The sequence below is a fragment of the Archocentrus centrarchus genome (assembly GCF_007364275.1).
Source record: "Archocentrus centrarchus isolate MPI-CPG fArcCen1 chromosome 18 unlocalized genomic scaffold, fArcCen1 scaffold_23_ctg1, whole genome shotgun sequence".
NCBI classification, from domain to species: Eukaryota; Metazoa; Chordata; class Actinopteri; order Cichliformes; family Cichlidae; genus Archocentrus; species Archocentrus centrarchus.
Genome location: NW_022060145.1, coordinates 4,234,565 through 4,257,158, shown reverse-complemented (window position 1 = coordinate 4,257,158; position 22,594 = coordinate 4,234,565). Strand labels below are relative to the sequence as shown.

At 41.6% G+C, this 22,594-nt stretch overlaps 1 protein-coding gene across 5 annotated transcripts in view; it reads right to left on the bottom strand.

Annotated features, from left to right (window-relative positions):
- Positions 1-7,824: 7,824 nt before the first annotated feature.
- The window catches only part of m1ap (meiosis 1 associated protein), a 62,346-nt gene continuing 47,576 nt past the window's right edge, over positions 7,825-22,594 (bottom strand). For all 5 annotated transcript variants that reach the window (XM_030722726.1, XM_030722722.1, XM_030722725.1 and 2 more), the window contains 8 exons: positions 19,835-19,990; positions 18,212-18,371; positions 16,624-16,765; positions 16,010-16,073; positions 15,743-15,885; positions 12,071-12,186; positions 11,799-11,853; positions 7,825-10,039 (listed from right to left, as the gene is read on the bottom strand). In XM_030722726.1, coding sequence (XP_030578586.1) covers positions 9,815-10,039; positions 11,799-11,853; positions 12,071-12,186; positions 15,743-15,885; positions 16,010-16,073; positions 16,624-16,765; positions 18,212-18,371; positions 19,835-19,990 — 1,061 coding nt within the window. In that variant the 3' untranslated portion in view covers positions 7,825-9,814. The remainder of the gene's footprint in view (positions 10,040-11,798; positions 11,854-12,070; positions 12,187-15,742; positions 15,886-16,009; positions 16,074-16,623; positions 16,766-18,211; positions 18,372-19,834; positions 19,991-22,594) is intronic.

The window sequence follows — 22,594 nt, the reverse complement described above, 5'->3', positions numbered from 1 at the left end:
GCATTAAATCTGTTGTTCGGTTGCTTGGGTGACAGTTAAAATGGGAGCTGGTTTGTGTCGGACACGCTGTGCATTTTAACTGCTGAGAGATACCGTAAGAGGACGGCAGGGACACATGATGAAAGCGAGGGTGGGGGGGTTCTTCTGGACTGAGGGTAACGAAAGAGTTAGAACAAAGAGATTTAAAGATGGAGAAAAAAAATGCTGACATGATGAATGCTGGCTGGATGAGCCAAGCTGTGTCTGGTTGGCTTGCAAACAGGTACAGGCTGTTCTCTTCACTGGCACTGCTGCTCTTTATCCCCCACATCCCTCTTCATCCCCCTCTTTTCTCTGTCTTTATTTCCTCACCTGCTGCTGGAGTAATTGGATTACATTTTGAAAGTAAATTTCCTAACTCTTCTAACACTCCTCCTCCTTTCAGACAGAGTGAGGGAAGAGAAAAAGTAACAGCGGCAGCGAGCTTCTGTCTTTCTCATTAAACTCTTGGTGAACCAATCGCAAATAAAAAAATGCTGGGGAAAGGGCACACGCGCACACACATGACACACAAAATACGGTACTATTTTCTTGCACTCAACATTTTCTTTTATACGGTTCAGCACTTCCTCTTTGGAATATCCAAAACAAGCTGTTTACACAGTTACAGTTTGTGTGTGTGTGTGTGTGTGTTTCAAAAGAAGCCAAATTCTGGTCAAAAAGCAAATGAGACAAACCTTTATTCTGAGTCCTGTTTCAGTGACTTCTTTGTCTCCTGTGTCTCCACTGCTTGAGCTTTACACTTGTTCATTTAGCATTTTTTAGCACGCAAACTGATTTCTTTTAATACTTTGATACTCAGACAATCACGTATTTTACCAAAACAGGAGCTGCAATTTTGTGCTCCCCCCAATAAAGTGTAAATAAACAGATTGTAAATGACATAAGGAACTCCGCCAATTCCCTGAACAGAAAGCAAGACCTCAGTTTGAATCCTGCTTCACTCCCCAGTCTGCTCTTTTTCTGTCTCTTTCCAGTTGCCCCAGTAAAGTAACATGTATTCAACTTCTTTCATGCCATGTCAGTTTAAGGGGGTTGGGGGGGTGGGTGTAGCACTTCTTGCACAAATTTTTTAAATAGTCCCTGGACCTAAATGTGAAGGATTATATGCTGAATAAGGGAATGTGAAGAAGATGTAAATGTGACCCGATTAAAAGCCAGTGATATTAACAAATACAAAATCAAGCGTGCGTCCTTTACGTGGATATAGAGGTTTTTTCTTTGTTTAAAACGACACTGCACATTTGTCCCCTTAATAAAGTCTATTCATGCAATCCCAACTAATCTTTTCAGCTACACCTAAACAACAAACAATATCTTGCTCAGTTTACTCTGTTTCAGCACGATTACAAAGTAGGCGGAGCATATCATATTTTTCTCTGTATTGAACTTTACTTCTAGCAACGACTGCAGTGTTACTGAGCGAGGGCCTCCTGGATACGGGCCGTTTTTACGTTGAAGTAAGTTCAACATCAGGGTATCTGATTCATTCAGGGAATCCGGCTCAGCCATCACGCAAAGATGGTTAGCAACTCGCTAAATCAACCAGGGTTTCCCCTGTGCATTCATGTGAAAAGCGTGGCATTGGCAGCAACTGACCAATCACAATTATTGATAAGTGCACACTGGCAACACAGTTAACATTTGGGACTGCTCAACCAAAAATGACCTTTTACTTACACATCCATTTTTTAAGATTAAACAGCTATCCAAAGTACGTCTACAGATCCACATAATAATACCATGGAAAAAGGAACACCAGCAACGAAGTAAGCTGATGAAGGACATTTTAGCAGCAGAGTACATTTATTAATTTTTTTAAAAAGCTTTATTATTGTTCACAATAACATAAAAGAGTACACCACCAGTTTACAGCAGATGTCTGTTATATGCTGAGGTATGTCCTGACAATGATATTAAACCTTTTGGGGAAGGACAGTACTTTGCAAAAGTCTTGATCACCCACTCATTTTATTATATTTTGCCAGGAAAACATGTGCAGGAATTTATTGAAACATGTGCAAACATACATGAAAATACAGCCTATAAAGCAACAGCAGAGTTTGTACAGTTTTGAACAATATTCCGTATGACTCCCAACACAGCCTGAACACTCTCAGGCAGCTCTCTTGTAATTTCTTTAATTAGTCTTCAGGAATAGTTCCTCAGGCTTCTTGAAGGACAGTTAAAGCTCTTTTTTGGCTGTTGGCTGCCATTTTTTCTGTTCTCTGTCAAGATGATCCCACACTGCTTCAGTAGTGTTGAAGTCCAGGCTCTGGGGAGGCCAATCCATGACTGATCCATTGTGTGTGTGTGTGTGTGTTTTTTTAATCCAGATGTGCTTTTACTGCACCGGCAGATCACTGTCATGCTGAAAAATGAAGCTGCTGCCAACCAGACACTTTCTAGATTGTACTGCATGATGAATCAAAATCTGATGGTACTTTTCTGCATTTATGATTTTGACAAGATCTCTTCAACGCTGGTTCATCCCCCGAGTTAGGTGCCTTTTTGACGCTCGAATGATTCATACATCAGTGTTAAGTAGCTTAACAAACAAAAAACATTCCTCTAAAAATGGTCAGGATATAAGGACTAGACTGAAACTGAGTGAAAAATCAGCCAATGTCCAAAGAAACATTTTGTAAGACTTAGTCTGGCTCCTTGGATGCAAAATACAAAGAAATGAGGGGTGGCTCAGGACTTTTGCACAGCACTATACTTGTATGTTAACTTTGTTGCACAAATGTGCGTTTAGATGATAAAATGAACACACATGACTTAAGTCTCATATCTGCCTGTCAAACGTTGCTACAACCAGCAGCTTTGAGCTACCAGCACATCTAAAGCTCACTCAGTGACACGCTACGGGTTGAATGCTCAGCGTGTTCAATACGCTAAGTGTTAAAATATCAACTTGTGGTTTGACAGGTCTTTGTGTTCCGGACTATTAAGCCTGTTTTGGCCGCATAGGCTTCCTGAAGTGTGAACCAGCTGCAGAGCAGCCTCACACTCGCAGAACTCCACGACAGGCTGTAAAGCTGAACTGTCTGAACAGGTATACAGAAGACTTTCTCAACATGACTAACTATGCTTTTTATCTCAGTTGTGTACCTCAACATATGGTCAACAACAAGCTGACCGATTTATCCATTTTAACTAGTCACGATTCAGATCTTTCTGTCACCTCCTCTTCATTCTTCTTCACTTTTTTCTCCTTATCTATTTGACCTTTCACACATCTGCAGAACAGCTCAGCTGCCTATATCGCTGTGTGCCTGAGTGACACCTAAGGTGCGCACAAATGCACAAACAGGTCAACACTGATGTGTATCAGGGTTGGAACGTGCATCTGCATGGATTCCACCATTGCTGCCATGTCCCCTTGTGTGCGTTTGTGTCTTGTGTGTGTGTGTGTGTGTGTGTGTGTGTGTGGCAGCCTCATACTGAAAGGCTTTGAGTGACCTCACTTCATGGTTTCAGATCAACTTCTGTGAGTTTTCCCATGTTTTGGAGAAAAATGTCAAGTCTAGTAAGCACTTTAATATTCTGCTGCAGGTTAAGTGCCACAAAAACACACAGGATTTACTCTACCAGACATGACAAAAGCTGTATGTGTGTGGGTGTGTTAGCACCATTTCTAGCAACACGACTCTATCTTTTGCCAGACAGTTTTGTCCACAGGTTTGAGGTCTCTGTTTTACTGTGTGTTCTCACCCACCCACCCACTGTGTTAACCATTATCATGTCAGTCACAGTCTTCATGTCCTTTTCACTGCCTATCCTCAACACTGTGTGACTGTCTTCTTCCCACCGAGGTCTCCTGCTCTGCCTCTTTATTTAAAGGTCACGTCAGGCTTACGGAAAGAGAACAGGACCGGCCCAACAGCAAGAGGCACTGAAACCTGCTTTTTCATAAACACGTGCATTGGTAGGGAGAGAGAGAGAGAGAGAGAGAGAGAGCGATTCTCCTTTCTAAAAGGCTTCATATTGAAGGGCAGTCGTCGATTGGACAACAGAGCAGTGTGCTATGATATGCAAACCTGCAACCAAATGAATCATAAATATATGTAACAGATAATATATTAATAACACACTGTAATGGTTTCTCCCTTTGCCTGTGCTGACAGAAACCAAACCAACAAAGTAAAATGAAACTGCTACCTTCACATTACCCTAATTTTCCAAAGATGAGAGGAAACAGAAGCGAGACCAGAGAAAAACAAGTTTCTCTGACTTCTGAGAAACAACACAGAAATCCATCCATTCATAGTTTAGCTGGTTAGCTAGCTTACAGCTAACACCTTTGCAGTTAGGAGACATCAAAGCCGTCCATCTGCAATCCAGAGTTTTTGTTTTACTTCATGATGTCATCATATTTTTGGCCACTTGTGTCACTCCTCACAGTGTTTTAAGCCATGAATCTAATATAAATCCCAGGCCGACATTAGCGCCGTCACCATGTATCTACAACTATATTAGATAAACTGAATGCAACTTTATTTATAAAGCACTTTAAAATCAATGCCATTGGCCAAAGTGCTGTACACAAGTAACAACAAACAAGTATAAAATACAACCCCCCCCCATTTTAATGATTTTCCAGGGGCTTGTGATCCTTTTGAGTTTTGTATCTTTATTCTTCTATGAGGTGTCTTCTGTTTGGCTTGTTTATGATCACTTTCTCAGTAAAGTTTTTAAAGTCCTTAATATTTAGTTGTTGTTACTTCTGGAATCTAGTTTAGCTTTTGTTACTGATATTTCATTCCTTGTGTTTCTGTTTATTTCCCCGGCATCCCTCAGCATTCCTGGGTCCAGTTGGTGTCTGTGTTAAGTTAGTGTCAGACTCAGGAGCAGACCGACTTGAACAAAAAAAACACAATTTTTGTCAAGTAGGTGGAACAGCCAGGTCCACACAGGTGAGACACTCTGACAACTAAGAGAGGGGAGACAGGGCTATGGTTACTCTGTGGGTACCTGGGATGTGGGAACAACTGGTGAACAAGGCACAGGTGGACAGAATCAGACATTCAGAACCAGGGAAGAAAACCTCTAGACACAAGACACAGGAGACAACAAACTACTCAACTAAGGAAGGAAGAACCCAACAAATATATGATACTAGACACACACATACACGCAGCAGCTTAAAACACAAGGAATCACATAAACAAACACTAAATGCTAACAGAAACTAGATCTTAAAGAAACACTAACTAAGACTTGGAATCCTAATATTACAAACAATATATAAAGAAAACCCCCTAAAGGCTAACCCTGAATAACATAAACTAAGAACTCACAACAACAAACTTACAGACCATGACAGTTACTTCCTGTTTGACTTTGTTGGCCTGTGACTTTTGCATTTTTCTTCAGTTTTACTTCTTATGCAATCTCTCTGATGATGCTGTGCATTATTATTCTCCTACTTCCACTTCCCTGGTTGCCCTTATGTGTATAAATAGTCCTGTTTTCTCTGTTTCCTTTGTTGGATCGTCTATTGTTTTCCCTGCTGTGGTGCTTGCATGAGTTCTAACAAACACTATCAATGGTGCAGCTTTGATGTAAACCCAGTTAATCCATGTAGCAGTGGAAACTTCATCCAAGAAACCATCAGGCCAGGCCAATAGCCTTTTACTCATGTAGTTCCTCTACTCAATAAATGAGTAACAAAAACAGTGTCAGGCTTAAAATGTTAAGAATGTTATCTTTCATGTCAAACAAGACAGTTTTTTTTGGCTTTGCCTTTGAAAATTTCCCACCTGTCAGCTGCACTTCTTAATATAAAACAACTTCGATGGTTGTTTCCTCATTCTGTTTCAACATTGCAGTGCACGAAACCTGTTGTGGGCATCTGACAAGAAATTTGCGCTTTCTGACACGAGACACACCTGAAACCGTCCGGTTTCCTCTCATGTTTGACTCGGCAGACCACCGGCGCTTTATTTTTGCCTCCATGTGGGCAAACCAGTTCAAGTCACGTGTGTCTGAAATAGCGGTTCATTCACTCTCGCTTTCACTCAGTGCTACCTAAAGGAAATGGCAGTTTCTCATTCGTACGTCTTCATTTGCAAAACTACGTGCTTCTCCTGACGATAATGGCGGCTGCACCTGCTCTTCGCAGATTTGTGCTCCTGACTTTATCTCGGAGCCTTGCACATGTGCAAAATGTGCATGCTTCTCAGACGTGTAGGAGTAGAGACCTTTCAGTTTTCTCTTGCAGGATTCCACTTCAGGTTCTGTAACCTTCTGACTTCACCTCCTCACTTCCTCCTCGCAGAGATGAACTTCCTCTTTCGGTTCTCGCTCAGAGCTGCTGGTAAGAGAGATGATTATTCTCTGCCTGTATATGATCTGTGACTTGTGTGTTTATTCTTCCATGTGTATAGTATCAGTATCCTGTGGTAAGTAAGGACAATAGCAGGAAAGAGACAATGTATTACAGTCTGTGAGACAGACAGAGAGTCTGAACCATTATTTTTTCTGCTCTGCAGATTGCAGCAAAAAAGGAAATGGAACATTACGCATAAAACAGGAAGTCACAGCACTAATATTATCCTGACTCAGATATAGATGGTACGGAAAACAAAAATACTATTGCATTTTTAGACAATCAAGCCACAAAAGTCTTTTTTGTAGTTCAGAACCTTCAAGTTGATCGCACAGACGCGTCTGCAAAGTGAAAGGTCACCTCCCCACAGCTCGGGAAACTATGCATCCAAACTTAGAAAGTAGGAAACAAACTGTCTCCTGCACCACAGTGACTGATGAAGCACCTTACCACTGCCTCATCCTTTTCATTTCTTTGGAAATTAAGATTCACAAACCGGTTCAGGTTGTGCTTAATCACAAGTTCAGATATAAGGAAACTATAACTCTTAGTTTAGTTATAGCTGGAGTTTTGTTCATCTCTCAGAAAAAAGACAACCTTTTAAAAGTTATTAGAAGAACTTCGGCATGAAGTTTTCACTTTTTTTTTCTTTTTCTGTTTATCTTGCTATTGTCATATAATACCAAAGACTTAGGTTAAGTAGACACACTACTAAGCAAAGTTGCATGCTACACCAAAAAGAAAAAAAAAATCAAGCTTGCAGTAGCAACACAGAGGCTTGTACCCAGCATCGCTTCTCAAAATGTCACACATTGCTATGCAGCAAATAGAGAAGTTTTACTGTGAAGCAGCCTCGCTGAATGTTTGTCAGTTACTGAGGAAGGTTCCTATAATGTGACCTTCCTTTTTCCTTGGGGTAACAGTCCCGTCCTCGTCCATGAGAGGAGTCTGATGATGTTAGACAAGAACCACAGCTGCGTCCTTAAATAAAGTTAAGCTACTAAACAAAAGTAGCACCAGTTAGGATCCCGAGACAACAGCAACCCCCTCCAGAGCCAACGGGAAAGGGTAACGTGCCTATTGCACCTTTAAAAAGGTTCATTTCAATATGTAAGTGGCTTAAGATTTAAAACATTCTTAAAGTTTTTGTTTCACACTCTGCCAATCACCAGATGCACTTAATTGTTTAGGGGTGTATTCCTTTTTAAGAGATCATGATTAAATATTTGACATGTTCATACTGTATCTATGCACCTCTTCATTGTGCTATCAGCGTCGGAAACTTAAAGTGCCATCATTCTGCAGGGAAACCCGTGGGAGGTAAAAGGTTAAAGGTGGTTAGATGCCCTTCTTTCTACTAGCAGCACCTTATCACACAGAAATGCAACTGCAGTCATCCACCCACAAAATATTTTATTAATCCACAGAAGACAAACAGATCAAATGCAGATTTTTATATATATGTAGAGAGAGAATCATCTACTGCAATATCAGCAAACAACAACAAATATGAATGCATGCCAGTTTCCTTTCTCAGACAGCGAAGTCGCTTAAAAACAGGTCAAACAAACCAAAGTGAACGCTGAACAGGAACACGACCGAATCGACGCTGTGAGACGAGCCGTTACAAACGTTTTTCTGAGAACTCGTCCTTTAAGGTCAACACCTGAAAAGTCACCTGACAGGCGGGACACTTTCTCGCCAGTTAAACTTTCTGTGAATTAACAAACAATCAAACTTTTGTCATGTCACGTCGAGCTCTAACAGCTGTGACATTTAGGGAAGAGTGTGCCTAATAATGTGCAAGTCACACAGAAGCGCTTTGGCTCTAACCCTTCGACCTCTCTGGGGACAGAGAGGCTGCTGTTGTTCCATCTGAACAAATTTATGAAATTCACATACAGTTGAGTCAGCTTCTCAGAGCTCACGAGGATTAAGAAGAAAGTGGAGAGCGAAGAGGGAACGGATGGAGAAAAAGAGAGACAGGGGGAAGTGGGGAAAATGTCAGTGGCCCGTTTTGAAGGTCCGGGCGAATTCTCTTCAGAGACAAAAGCATCGTTGTTGCTGTAATTTGTGAATGCGGAAGTAACGTGACATCACAACGCCGTGAAGTCACTGGCCACTTGGTTGTGCCTAATGTTATAAGATTCAGTAAGGGGGTGGAATGGCGGGAGACTCATTAAACCTGTGAGTGTGAGTGTGTGTGTGTGTGTGTGTGTGTGTGTGTGTGTGTGTGTGTGTGTGTGTGTGACAATGCTCATTCACAGGAAATGAATTCACAACAGTGACGACGGACAACTAACGAACGTAAGAAAGTGAATCACTATGAGAACGAGTGTAAATGTGACAGCGTGCAGAAAGAGCAGTTAATGTGCTAACTTTAAATCATGACACACACACACACACACACACACAATGGAATTTTTTTTTTCTAACGCAAAGTTGTCATATTCACTTTTTCAGCGAACACACTGGAGATTTTTATCAGTTTTCTTCCCCCCCCCCCCCCCACACTGCCTTTCAACCCTCAGAGAGAGAGCTGGCTGCAGGGGTAAAGGCGAGCAGAGAGGCCTCTCTGTCTCCGACTCATTAAAACAGTGAAGCTGTGTTCAACAAGGGCAACAGGAAGAAGGAATGCGCATATGTGTGCTATAAGTCTTTATACGCCACATACAGTATGTCTGATTATTAAGCATCAATTGTAGTTTTGTAGCTAGTTTCCTTTTGACTTTAACTGTGCGTGTTTCTGTGTGCGCTCTGGCGCACAGACAGTGCTTTTTATACATCCATCAGCGTTTAATCTTCCTCTGATCTCCCACACACCACCCACTTTTTGTTCTTTTTTTTGCCACTTCTTATTACTTCCCTCCATTTTTTTTTGACTGAAGCTTCCATTGTCCTGCTGTTTCCCTTCTCTTCATCTTTTATCCTGCTTTTTTTTTTTCATTGTTTATGGCGTGTGATTTTTGACGTTTTGCCAATTCAGCAATCTGCGCATGGTAGCGAGTCGAAACTTTCCTTTCTCACACTCGCACAGACATACGTGCGCTTGCAAATGCAGCATCGGAGACTTGTTAAATTCAGATCTTGCTAATATTGTTCGAGCGGTGAGAATAAATAGAGATGAAAGAAAATGTCAAAAGAACCACCCAGAGTGTAGCGCAGAGCAAGTGTGTTCACAAGCATGTCACACTATCTCCTGTGTACATTTACGTGTAAATTAGCCTGTCCCCCCCTTCTTTAAAGGCTTTATGAGCTGCCTGATTGCTCACAAACTTTATAGTGGAGACCAATTAGCCAAATGTGTGTGTATGTTTGTGCTGGGATGCTGACTAAGCTGTACTGTTAATCTCTGGAACCCCTTTGAAGTGGAACATCAGGATTTCCAAGTGTGTAAAGAATGTACTTTGCCCACTTTCTTCTACCAACCCTGCAGCATTCTTACTGTATTAGCACAGAGTTATTATCATCATCATTTTCTTCCTGCCGGTTAGGGGCCAGGGCCCGGCTGCTGCTGCCGCTGCTGAGGAAGCTCAGAGCTGGGCGGGAAGCCTTCGCAGGAGGAGGTCCCAGGGAGGAGGAAAAGGAGATGGAGGAAGAGGGTAGCGGAGCCACGGTGGCCCTGACCTTGCTGTTCATTCCCAGTTGGCGACCGTGGTTTTGTAGCTAAATGGAGGCGACACACACACACACACACACACACACACACACACACACACACACACACACACACACACACACACACACACACACACACACACACACACACACACACACACACATATATTCACATTCTGAATCAGAAGCACTCAGTTTTTAATAGATGCAACTTTTGAGATAAAAGAGTGGAGGAGGAGGCTCTGAAGGAGGTAGACAGGAAGAATACATGAACGCAGCAAAAAAGGGAACATCATGTTTGGACTTCAAGTCTGAGGTCAGCTGAAGTGAGAGCGCGTCACAGAACAAAGCAAAAGCAGAGTGAATAAACACTTTCTCTGTGTTTTCCCGCTGAACTGAACTTTTTGCATGTCAGCGGCCTTATCAACCCTGATGAGTCACACTGCCAACAGTTATACACCCTCAGGACACAGCAGGCCTCAGTTGATGTGAATTAAAAAAAAATAAAATAAGGGTTAAAGTTCATAAGTGAGACTGTGAAATCCACAGGAAATACCATACTCTACTGCACTGTACTCTGAATATACTTTGAATAAATGAATACTGGCCTGAAATTGCAGTATAAAGAACACAATAGAATACCACTGCAGCAGTGACTACATTTGAAATACCTGACAAACCTCCAGCTGAATCTTCTGGAAACTCTGAATTTTCTTCTTTTTTTTTTAGAAGAATCCCTTTGCAATACAAAACCACTTAATCTCAACTGTGTTATCTTTGACAATAGTGTCAGAAAGTACCACAGTACGGACTGTGAGCTTGTTTAATCAGAGTTTATGACTCAGTTTGAAAACTCTAAAATGAAACTGAAGAATGATTCACTACATTATCTATTTCACATCAGAAACACAGTAATCATCTGACTCAATGAGGTAACTTCACCGCCTCCTGAAATAACATTTTACTTTTGGGTTTTAACTAAACTTTGGGCTGCAGACGCATCCATGTCTGCGAGCGACACCATGATTCTCGTGTTCTTCAGGTACATTTATGAGGCGCTTTGCTGCTTTAGACTAAACGTGGTATTTCAGGAAGTGTTTTTGAAGAAACGATAAAGATTATAAAACACAAAGCAATATTAAAGATTAACCACTGGCCCATAATCTTTTCAGTTTTTGGCCTCCTTTACAAAATCTGTGTTTGGTTCTTTGTCTTGTTTCAGAGCTCAATCATCTGACGGTGTGCTTTCCATACCACACAACAGTATACAAAACAATACATTTAAAGAGTGCTGGCTCGCTGACCGATAGTTTAGGACTACCTGACCACAAATTAAGCAGTTAAAACTAGTTCCACCTCAACCAACTGCAACAGTAATGCCTGATTACCTAAACTACTTCCAGAGGACATGCTCACACAATAGCTCTGTTTGTTCAGTTTAACTCGCACATCTGCTCGTGCTGAACTACTTCTTCCAAACAATGTTGTGCTTGTTCTGAAAATTATGTCGGATAACTTCACATTTTTTCATTCTCATGTTTAGTTTCATGCTTAAACGTTTTATCCAAAAGGCTTGTTTATGCATGTCTGGCTGCGGTGTGCGTTGCCATCTAGTGAATAAATAAGGAAGTGAAGCAGAAGAGAAAAGTGGCACTACTCGAGCACACGGAAACAGCTGCAACGTGCTTTAATGAGAATGGTGCTTCATGTTGTCAAAGGGCTCTTGATTCACAAACTCCACTCATGCTATGACCCATATAAGCATTGGATAGTGACCTTCACACTGTCATAAAGCTGTTTTGCTTACCTGCCGTGGCTGTCTGCTGCCTGTGCTTTTAGGGGCCTCTAGTGGTGACTGGAGCCTGGGAACACAAACAGCTCAGCTCCTCAATATCATGTCCTCATAATGACCACTACCACATTATTATACTCATCTGTAACATGACTAATAATGTTGTCCTCACAGCTTCTTTATCATTGGCATTTAGCTACACCTTCTCTAATGGTACAGACCACCACATCCTTTCCTTTATGCACTTAATTTCACCCCATGTTCAAATATAATCACAGAGGGCTGACCTGTATGGGTATCGTGGCTGTGAGAGCAGGCCTCGGCTCTTGAGGTGCTGGTAGAGGTTACTGCTCAGTGAGAGAGGGTTTAAAACAAACTCCTCGTCCAGCTGAGTGAGACAGCTCTAAAACAGAAAGCACACGGGTATCGATTGAATGTTTAGACAGCAACGAGTGACCTTTAACGTGCAAAGTAATCGGCTCAAAAAGAGAGATACAGAGTGACAAGGTGCTAATAATAATAATAATAATACATTTTATTTATAGGCATCTTTCAGGGCACTCAAGGTCGCCTTACAGGTAAAAAAACAATCAAAGATGAAAACAGCAAAAGAGAAAACACAATTACACAATAAACAATGTACTGAGCTGCTGTAATGCGCAAATTTCCCCATCGTGGGATCATTAAAGTTTTATCTTATCTTATCTCTTAAACAAAAATTGAAGAAAAGCAAAACAGTAGTTAAGACCAAGATAAAATCCTAGAACCCACCCAGTTACAGGCCAAAAGCTTGTTTGAAAAGATGGGTTTTTAGGTGAGATTTAAAAAGAGATAAGCTGTTTATTGCGGTTGCGGTAGAGCGTTCCAGAGATGGGGTGCTGTATGACAAAAGGCTTTAGACCCCATAGTTGCTAAACGGACAGAAGGTATAGTGAGGAGCAGTGACGAAGTGGGCGTGAGGGAGTATAGTAATGGATTAGAGCAGCAATGTAGGGGGGAGCAAGGTTATGAAGAGATTTGAAGCTGAGAAGACGAATCTTGTATTTGATACAGTAGTCGATTAGAAGCCAGTGTAGGTCCTGAAGGATGGGAGTACTGTGTTGAGTAGAGGAGGTTCGGGTAATGATACGTGCAGCAGAGTTTTGAACCATCTCTAATTTACGGAGAAGTTTGAGTGGTAGACCAGCGAGAAGTGACAAGAGCGTGGACGAGAGTTGCAGTACTGGCAATGATCCCTATGTGTGCCACCTTCTCCAATCAGAGACATCAGATGATGATAATAAATGGTGATCAAAAATCTATAAAGAACATAGAAATTATAACTGCAAAATGGAAAACTGTTGCAAAAAGGGCACACGATTAATGCAGCAGAAAAATCAGTAATCATAAATGGTAAAATAAACATTTTAGTTCCAATTAATAATTTTATTGCTGATCGTGCTTTCAATGCTGCTGTTCATGTCTAAGGTGAAGATTAGAGCTTTGAAACTTTAAACTGGACCCATTTAAACATTAAAGCTTACTGTCCCACAGCCTGATTACGGTGAAAAATTACAGCTTACAGCTAAGCTGCACATATAGAACATATTCTCCCAGCAGAGAATTTATACTGTACTGCTTTAAATAAAAGACTCAGTGAAAATGTGCCGCTTCCTGCTGCCTTTAAACAGAAACTCAGACCATAACCTGCTCCCGACAGTTTTAGTTTTTATTCTTTCAGCTGCAGAGTCGGTGCTGTTTAGGGGTTTGAGAGGCTGAAATGGTTTGGACATGTGCAGAGGAAGGATAATGGATAACTGGGCAAAGGATGCTGAATATGGAGCTGCCAGGTAGAAGAAGAAGAGGAAGACCTCAGAGGAGCTTCATGGACATAGTGAAGGAGGACATGCAGAGGGCTGGTGTGACAGAGCAGGATGTTAGGGATAGGGTGAGATGGAGGCAGATGATTTGCTGTGGTGACCTCAAAATGGAGCAGCCGAAAGACGAAGACATAAAAAAAATTGTGGTCCTTAGTAGAGCTGAAAATTAAATAAACAGAACCTCAGATGAACAACAAAACACCACATTAAATGAATACACAAATATGTATGAATAACACGGTGTCATTATTTAACATAAATTAACCGAAAATCCAGAAGTAGTGTGCATAGGAATTAAGATCAAATACATCAAGCACATCATTAAAAGAAACTGCAAAAAATCCGAGCGCTACATTGCAGACTCTACAGACCTCAGTTAGCATGTTAAATGTTAAAGTTTATGGCAGCACAATCAGAAAAAGACTGAACAAGTGTGGCTTGTTTGGAAGGCTTGCCAAGAGAGAGCCTCTCCTCTCTAACATGGCAGCACAACTTTGGACAGCTCAAAGGTGTTTGGCTGCAATGCATAGAACCACATTTGGTCAAACCAAAACAGCATTTCAGCACAAACACCTCATACTACCTGTCAAGCATGGAAGAGGAGGGGTGATGATTTGGAATCGTTTTGCAGCAACAGGACCTGTGCACCTTGCATTAACTGAGTCAACCATGAAGTCCTCTGTATGTATATACAGGTGCTGGTCATAAAATTAGAATATCATGAAAAAGTTCATTTATTTCAGTAATTCCACTCAAAAAGTGAATCTTGTATATTATATTTCAAGTGTTTATATTAATTTTGATGATTATAACTGACAACTAATGAAAACCCCAAATTCAGGATCTCAGAAAATTAGAATATTACTGAAGACCAATACAAAAAAAGGGTTTTTAGGAATGTTGGCTAACTGAAAAGTATGAACATGAAAAGTATGAGTATGTACAGCCCTCAGTACTTAGTTGGGGCTCCTTTTGCCTGGATTACTGCAGCAATGCGGCGTGGCATGGAGTCGATCAGTCTGTGGCACTGCTCAGGTGTTATGAGAGCCCAGGTTTCTCTGATAGTGGCCTTCAGCTCTTCTGAATTGTTGGGTCTGGCGTATCACATCTTCCTCGTCACAATAGCCCATAGATTTTCTATGGGGTTAAAGGTCAGGTGAGTTTTCTGGCCAATAAAGAACAGGGATACCATGGTCTTTAAACCAGGTACTGGTAGCTTTGGCACTGTGTGCAGGGACCAAGTGCTGTTGGAAAATGAAATCTGCACCTCCATAAAGTTGGTCAGCAGCAGGAAGCATGAAGTGCTCTAAAACCTCCTGGCAGACGGCTGCGTTGACCTTGGCCCTCAGAAAACACAGTGGACCAACACCAGCAGATGGCACCCCAAACCATCACTGACTGTGGAAACTTTACACTGGACCTCAAGCAACATGGATTCTGTGCCTCTCCTCTCTTCCTCCAGACTCTGGGACCTTGATTTCCAAAGGAAATGCAAAATTGACTTTGATCAGAGAACATAACTTTGGAGCACTCAGCAGCAGTCCAGTCCTTTTTGTCTTTAGCCCAGGTGAGACGCTTCTGACGCTGTCTCTTGTTCAAGAGTGGCTGCGACGAGGACTGCGACAGCTGAAACCCATGTCTGCATATACACATTGAGTTATGTTGGGACAAAATTGAAGTCAAGTCATTGCTGCATGAGGTAGTTTTACAAGCTACAGTATACTTAGTTTTTTACAAGCTACTTCTACATTAATGGCATGATGTAATATGTTATGTGTTTTTGTTTACCTCAGGTTGTATTTAAATCATTTTAGAACCTGGTAAGAACCAAATGATTTTTATTATGTCCTAATGCAACTTTTGAAATGAAAGAAGATTTACTTTCTATTTACAGGACAGTGTATGTCTAAATTAGAGCCATATTGAGCCTTTTCTGTATTTCTGTAGCTTTAACTCAAATATAATGGCTTAGATACTTAGATCGTATTAGTGTAAATGTCAGTGCAATTAAAGATAAAGTATCTGCTTCTGCTTTTAAATTCTAGATCTCTGTGTTTACTTCTCTAATTTTTTTTTTAGAGCAACCAGAAGTCATCTAACCTGTATAGTCTGCATGGCATGATATGCAGGGTCCTGGGATGAGGACAGCTGGGAGCAGGGCAGCAGCAACTCTCTGGAGACCACAGGCTTCAGCAGTAGGGAGAGAGATGAGGATGGCTGGAGGATATAGTGGGAATACACACCTGTGATGAACGCAAACACATGGCCTATGAGTGCACACACACACACACACACACACACACACACACACACACACACACACACACACACACACACACACACACACACACACACACACACATGGACCTGAGCCTCCAGCTGCAGACTTCTGAGCAGGCTCCACCTGCAGCAGCAGGAACAAGTCACGACTCTGAAAGAGGGAAAAACAAATAACAATTGAACTAAGCATTTTTAACATAGACCTGCTGTGCTACATTATTACTTCAAACCCGATTGCAAAGAAGTTGTGCAAAATGTATATAAAAACAGAATATACTGACACTCCATTCTTATTCGCAACAGAAAATGAAAACATTTCAAATGTTCAAACTGCATCTGCAAATTGTGGATCATTTTCAGAATAATGTTCCTCAAAATACTGAATATCTCATCATCTACAGTATAAAATGTATTATAAATAAAATATTGGTTTATGAGATTTACAAACCACTGCTTTTTGTTTTCACTGTCCCAGTGTGTTTGGAAATGGGTTTGTATAAGTTGGGAAGTATAAATGTCCAAAACCCCCCGTGAATACTCTCCAACTATTTTCTTAAATACTAAAAAGAACTTGATTTGCATTATGCAAATTCTGAGATGTAGACTGGCAAAATGGATTTTACATTTGCATCATACGCAGACTTAAAATAAGCTGATAAACTAGGAAAGATGGAAAAAAAAAAACAAAACAGAAAATCCACCTTCAGTGTGTGGCAGAGCGCGTCGAACAAGTTCTGGTTGGTTTCCATTTCATCCCAGTCCAGCTGCCAGCAGGTGGTTGGGCGGATCACCAGTGGAAGGCCGTACAACACACTCTCACACACTCCGTCTGCGTGCAGAACTCTGCAGCCCACAAACACACGAGCACACACACACACATAGTTAATCAACAATGAAGGACTGGTGTCTATAATGAGCTTCAGCAGCAAACATGTGAAAAACATCACACGCAGAGCGAATGACATCATCCCTGCTGAGGTGAGTTTGTTTACCTTGTGACCTATTTTCTAGCTCAAGTACATAAAGAACAATTTTCTGACTTTCTGGTATGCAAAACAAATGCGCAGACTCGCACACTGACACACATTACAGCATGCTGTAGCTCCCGAAAATGTAAAACTAATGCAAATCAAGTTCTACCTCAGTGCCGGCGTTCTATCATCAGTACAGACGGTGAGGCTTATGTATGCGTGTGCATATTTTTGGAAGAAATGACATCAGCTTTGTAACAACAGCTGAGCATCTAGAAGCGCACAGGTTGTTGAAAATATATTTAACATATATTCAGCTGCTTGACAACATTAACACATCATTATAAGTGAAAAATGTAAATCTGACTGCCTGAGTGAGTTAAGCAGCTGTCTCATACTTGTGAGAATTGTGCTGCACACCTTTCAGCTCAGCTCAGCATGTTTGACTTAATGTGTAGCTGACTACTTTAGAAATGTGATAGCATTAATGAGACAATATCCAATGCACTGCATGGGTTTGTGGGGAAAAAAAAAAAAAAGGCATGTACATATTCTTCTACTGACATACATTCAGTATTCATACATCTACAGTTTCTGTGGGGTTTAAAATAAATGCACTGTCTGAATAACATAAGGATGGACGGTTTAACTTTATCCTGGAAGCAAATGTAGCTTATTTTCTGTATGGCACTGTCCATGCAGACTATTTGATTTAGAAGCTTATAAAATGAATCAGTGTTTCTGCTGTTAAACGGGAATCCGTATTTGTTTTGTGTTTGGTAGGAAGTATTTTATTTATCTGTCAAAACTTTACAACAAACATTCTCCCATTCTCTGGAATATTAATATTTTATCTTGTGGTTTGCTTGTCTACAGTCGACCGCTGATTCCAAGTTTACGAGGTCAAAACCTTTCCTAACAAACTGGAGTGGGACTTTTCTGGTCACGTAACTTTTCCAGCATCGGAGCAGCTAACTCCAGCTGAACAAAGTACACTCAGATGTGACGGGAAAGTTTCAGCTTAGAAATATTCCAATACACCCCCGCTAAAACAAAGGAGCTAAACATACAGAGGATGGGCGTTACTGGATATGCGCACGGCTGATGGAGCACAGCTGTAAACAAGATCATGCACACACAAGACTTCCTTCCCTCACTCCATCTATCCATCGCAGGGAGGCTGGAGCCTATCCCAGCTGTCATAGAGCGAGACCGTTCACACTCACATGAGAAAATGGGAAGGAACCAAAGCTCATAATGATGGTCAGCTATTTCTGGCTATAGTTGGAAGGCCCTCGGCAATGATGCCCACTCTTACTTGATTGCTTTCAGTGTCTGTAGTGCCGGGCTTTGCTTGGCTGAGCCCTTAGTGCCAGGCAGGAAGTCCCGAATGGTCTCAGTCTTCACTCCCAGGTTGGGGGTCAGCGGGATGAGGGCCGGGCTTATCATGCGCTCCTGCATGTCACACTTCACACACACTGCACAGGTGCCACATGCAACAACAGAAACATACAGTTGTGTTCACAGGACTCTATGCAGTCCTCTGAAAAACTAAGTACACCCCATGATTTCATAGCTTCACCCAGAACCACCAGCAGTAACCTGAACTAATTGTTTTGTGAGTGGTTTTTGTCAGTCTCTCACATTGTTCTGGAGGAGTTTTGGTCCACTCTTCTTTAGAGCATTCAGCTTCAATTCATTTATGTTTACAGATATTAGTTTATGCTCAATTCTCTTAAGGTCCCAGCACACATTTCATTCAGGTTGAGGTCTGGACTGAGTTATGTTGTAGACTTGCTGCTGTGCTTGGGATCATTGTCCTGTTTCATGACCCAGTTTCAGCCAACATTTTTCTCTAGAATACTTTGGAGTGTCATATGTAGCGGAGTGTGGCAGGCAGGAGAGGAACCAAATGCATCCCTCAGAAAACAGGACTTGACTTATTTGCAGGAAAACAGCTGACTTAAAAAGTACTCAGGAGGTCAGGAGCCAACAAAATGAGCATTACAACTAAAAGATTACACGAGCAACAGAAAGCTCATGAACAGAGGACGGGATACCATAGAGGATGCGACAAAGAACAGGAGGAAGATGCAGACAAGATATACACACATGAGGTAATCAGGGAGATAGGACACACCAGGGAGCACAGGCGAACTGAATCTAACTAAAAGGACAAGGGAAGCAAAACTGGACGCCAAGCACACGAGACATGAGCTAACAATGTAAAACAGGAAATGACTAAACACGACAAACAAAAATGCAGACTTGACACACAGGGAGGCAAGCACACTGAGGGAAAACCATAAACACTGTAATAGAGTGAAATACTCAAAACTGAAACACAGAGGAAATGTTCAAAACTGCAAAATCTACAATAAACTAAGAATCTAAATTATAAGCAAACAAAGAAACACCACAGAAGAATTTAACAATATCAGAACTTCACTGGTCAAACGGCTCAGGACCACGACACGGAGAAGTTCATGGTCAACTCAGTGACTGCAAGGTGCCCAGGCCCTGTGGCTGCAAATCAAGCCTAAAGCATCACCCCTCCTCCACTGTGCTGACAGTTGGTATGAAGTGTTTGTGCTGATATGTTGTGTTCACCAAACGTGATGCTGTGCATTACAGCCAAACATCTCCAATTTGATCTTGTCTGTATAAAGCACATTGTTCCAGAAGTGTCGTGGTTTGTTCAGACACAAGCTTTTCAACACTTAACAGCTACTCTAACATCACTGCTGATGTCTTTCCTCATTGGCATTGTTAACACACATCTGAATGCTCCAGACCAGCAAATTGCCAAAATGTCTCTTTCACACCTTTGTTAAAGCTATAAACTGTAATTCCAACAAATCCCTGACTTCCTAAAACATCAGTGCATCCATGCCCGAGGAGCTTTATTTGTGTATGTTTGTGTGTCTGTGTAGTATTTAACCTGGAACGAGATTATCCACGGGGCTCGGCAGTAAGAGGTGAAGGTGCTCCCTGTCTCCGCCCTGTTCTTGAAGCCATGCCTTGAACACAGTCTCTATGGCAAACACACTGTTCTCCACCTGCTGCAGGTCGACCTCAGTCCCCAACATCAGAGAGTCTGGACAGATAGAGCAGTGTTTGGGTAAAAGGTCTGTCTGAGAGTCTGTTAGTGATAAGTGCATTTTTCTAAAGATCTTAAGCTCTTTCATTACTTTGACATTTGCTGTTCAAGAAATGTCAGTCAGGGCAAACCATCACTCACATTCTGTTTGACCTTTATTTTGACAGACTTGTTCAACAACACACCAACTTTCAAAAAAAATTTTTTTTTTGTTTTTTTTTGCCACTAGATGGCAGCAGCACATGATAAATTAAATGTACAGCGGTGAATGGCCTCAGTGAACTTGTCAATACAGGGCTTCAGTGTCTCTGGAGCATTTGAAAGCCTTCTTGAGCTGGGTCTGAATTAGAAGACTTGGCACTAATTTCCTGAAGGAATGAAAGCCTTCAAGACAGAAGATGTAAAAAAAACAAAACAAACAAACAAAAAAAAAAAAACAGCCTGTTGGAAATCTGTTGCTTTTCTGGTTATTTGGAAGATTTTTATGCAAACAAATGTGCTTCTGTTCTGCTTCTGTGCTTTTGCCTCATCCCAAAGGACAGAACATACTAACTGGTCTAACTGGTCTCCCTCTTTGCCTACTGACTCCCACTCATCATGACAGAAGAGGAAAACAGACCCCATAGACCTGCCCTACCCTCATCTCCTGCTTTCTCGCTGATCCATCCCCCAATGTCCATTACGTAAATGACTATAGAACGCCACTCTTCCTCTTTCCTTCTTACTCCTCTTTAATAGTTAATGGACCCATCAGGAGATAACTAACAGGACTAAGGGGGAAACAGGAGATCAGGAGCACTGTGAGGGTATGGACTGAGGAGAAGGTGACAGAAGGGATGATGGAGAGAGATGGATGGAGACTAGACAAAGCATTTAATCTCTTCCTGTCATTGTGTAGAAAAAAAGAAAGTTTAAATTCCTAGACTAAAATATGCCAATGCCCTCTTCATGTGTCAGAGACGACTACAGCACGGAAGATATTTTTGGTTCTTGGCCAAAGTTTGCAAAAGTTGCCTTATCTAGAAATAAGTACATCATCTGGGGTGTGGGGGGAATAAGTTTGGCTTATTTTTTGCTGATGGACATTTGCAGTGGGATTCTTGCTCTGTGAAGGCGGAGAGGATGAAGGCTGAGTGGGAGGATTTAGAGGATGACAAAGCATGCACTAATGACACTTTAGCTTTACAAGTTGTCCTTTTATGTGTCAGAAAAAAACATCCTGTTCTGACACACGCCACGTTGCTCTTCCTCTGAACATGGATTAAAGAAGTTTGGGAAATTCTCTGACACTCGGGCCAGCAGTGCATCTTACTTTAGAGTAACTGCAGAGGAAGAGCATAAAGGAAGAAGGGAGCAAATAAGTGGAAAAAAAAAGGAAACCACAAGGATCAATTCACTTTAACATAAAACCAATCAGAAAAAGAATGATGGAAAAAGAAAAGCTGTGGTAAATGACCACAGAGTCAAAAGAGGAGAGCTAGAAAACATAGGCAGGATGTGCTTTTGACTTTATGGAAATGATGACACAGAGATAATAGGGAAATCCTTGGGAGACAGGCAGAGATGGAGAAAGAAGCAAATTGATCGCCAATCTTTCTGATTAGTGTCTGGGAATAAGACAGAGGGAGAAAGAATGGCGTATGCATGAAAGGCAGGAAGGAAAAAACAAATTACTAAAAAAGAGCAAGACCAGATGAGGAAGGAGAGGAGGCAGCTGAGATAAGATGAGTTAGAGTAGACATGGGTGTTGGTGGGTGATTGGATGATGGACCACATGTAGTTGGGTCTGGCTAGAAGGAAAGAGGAAGAGAAAATGAGGTGTACTCCTTTTCATTGTGGCATAAATAATTCAAGACAGCCCATCTTTTGTGTGTGCTTCTTTGCGGAGAAACACAACCGAAGACGAAGAGAATGGGTGAGAGTAGTTACCCTCGATGTGCGTGTTGCTGAGATGGCAATGAGCTGAAGTAATGATGCTGCCTGCTTCTCTTCAGAAGGCTTATCTGCCTTCATGAAGAATTGTTTACACTGCTAAATCCTCACACAGATCTCTCTCTCTCTCTGCGCAGTTCACCAAGTGTGTGTTTATTGCAAGTATGCAAGATCAAAAAATCAATTATGTGTTATCGTAAATCCTCCTCACCATCTCGTCTTGCTCCCTCTGTTTCTGTTCTCTGTGCTCCGTCGGTATGAGACACTGAGACGCCATTAAATTATGAGTCAGAGCAAGTGACCCATCCTGCTGATCTACAAGTCTAATAGTGCTCCTGAATCTCATTAGCATTTGTGTGTGTGTGTGTGTGTGGTGTGTGTGTATACCTGAGAGGATAAACCATGACATGCATGCTGAGGTAAGCACACGGGGTGGCAGTCGAATCTCATTAAGTGTGTTTGTCTCTATCAGATGTCAGAGAGTCAGGGTGGTCACTAAGGGATTTATGATTTCTCCCCTCTCCCACTCAGTACTGCACTATAACTCTACCGCGTCCATGGAAAAGACTGGAAATGGCACCAATATGAAAGAAAACCCATGCATGAAACCTTCGACAAAATACACAAAATATCAAGACTGTAAGACGAGTGAATGATGTAAAGTCGTCA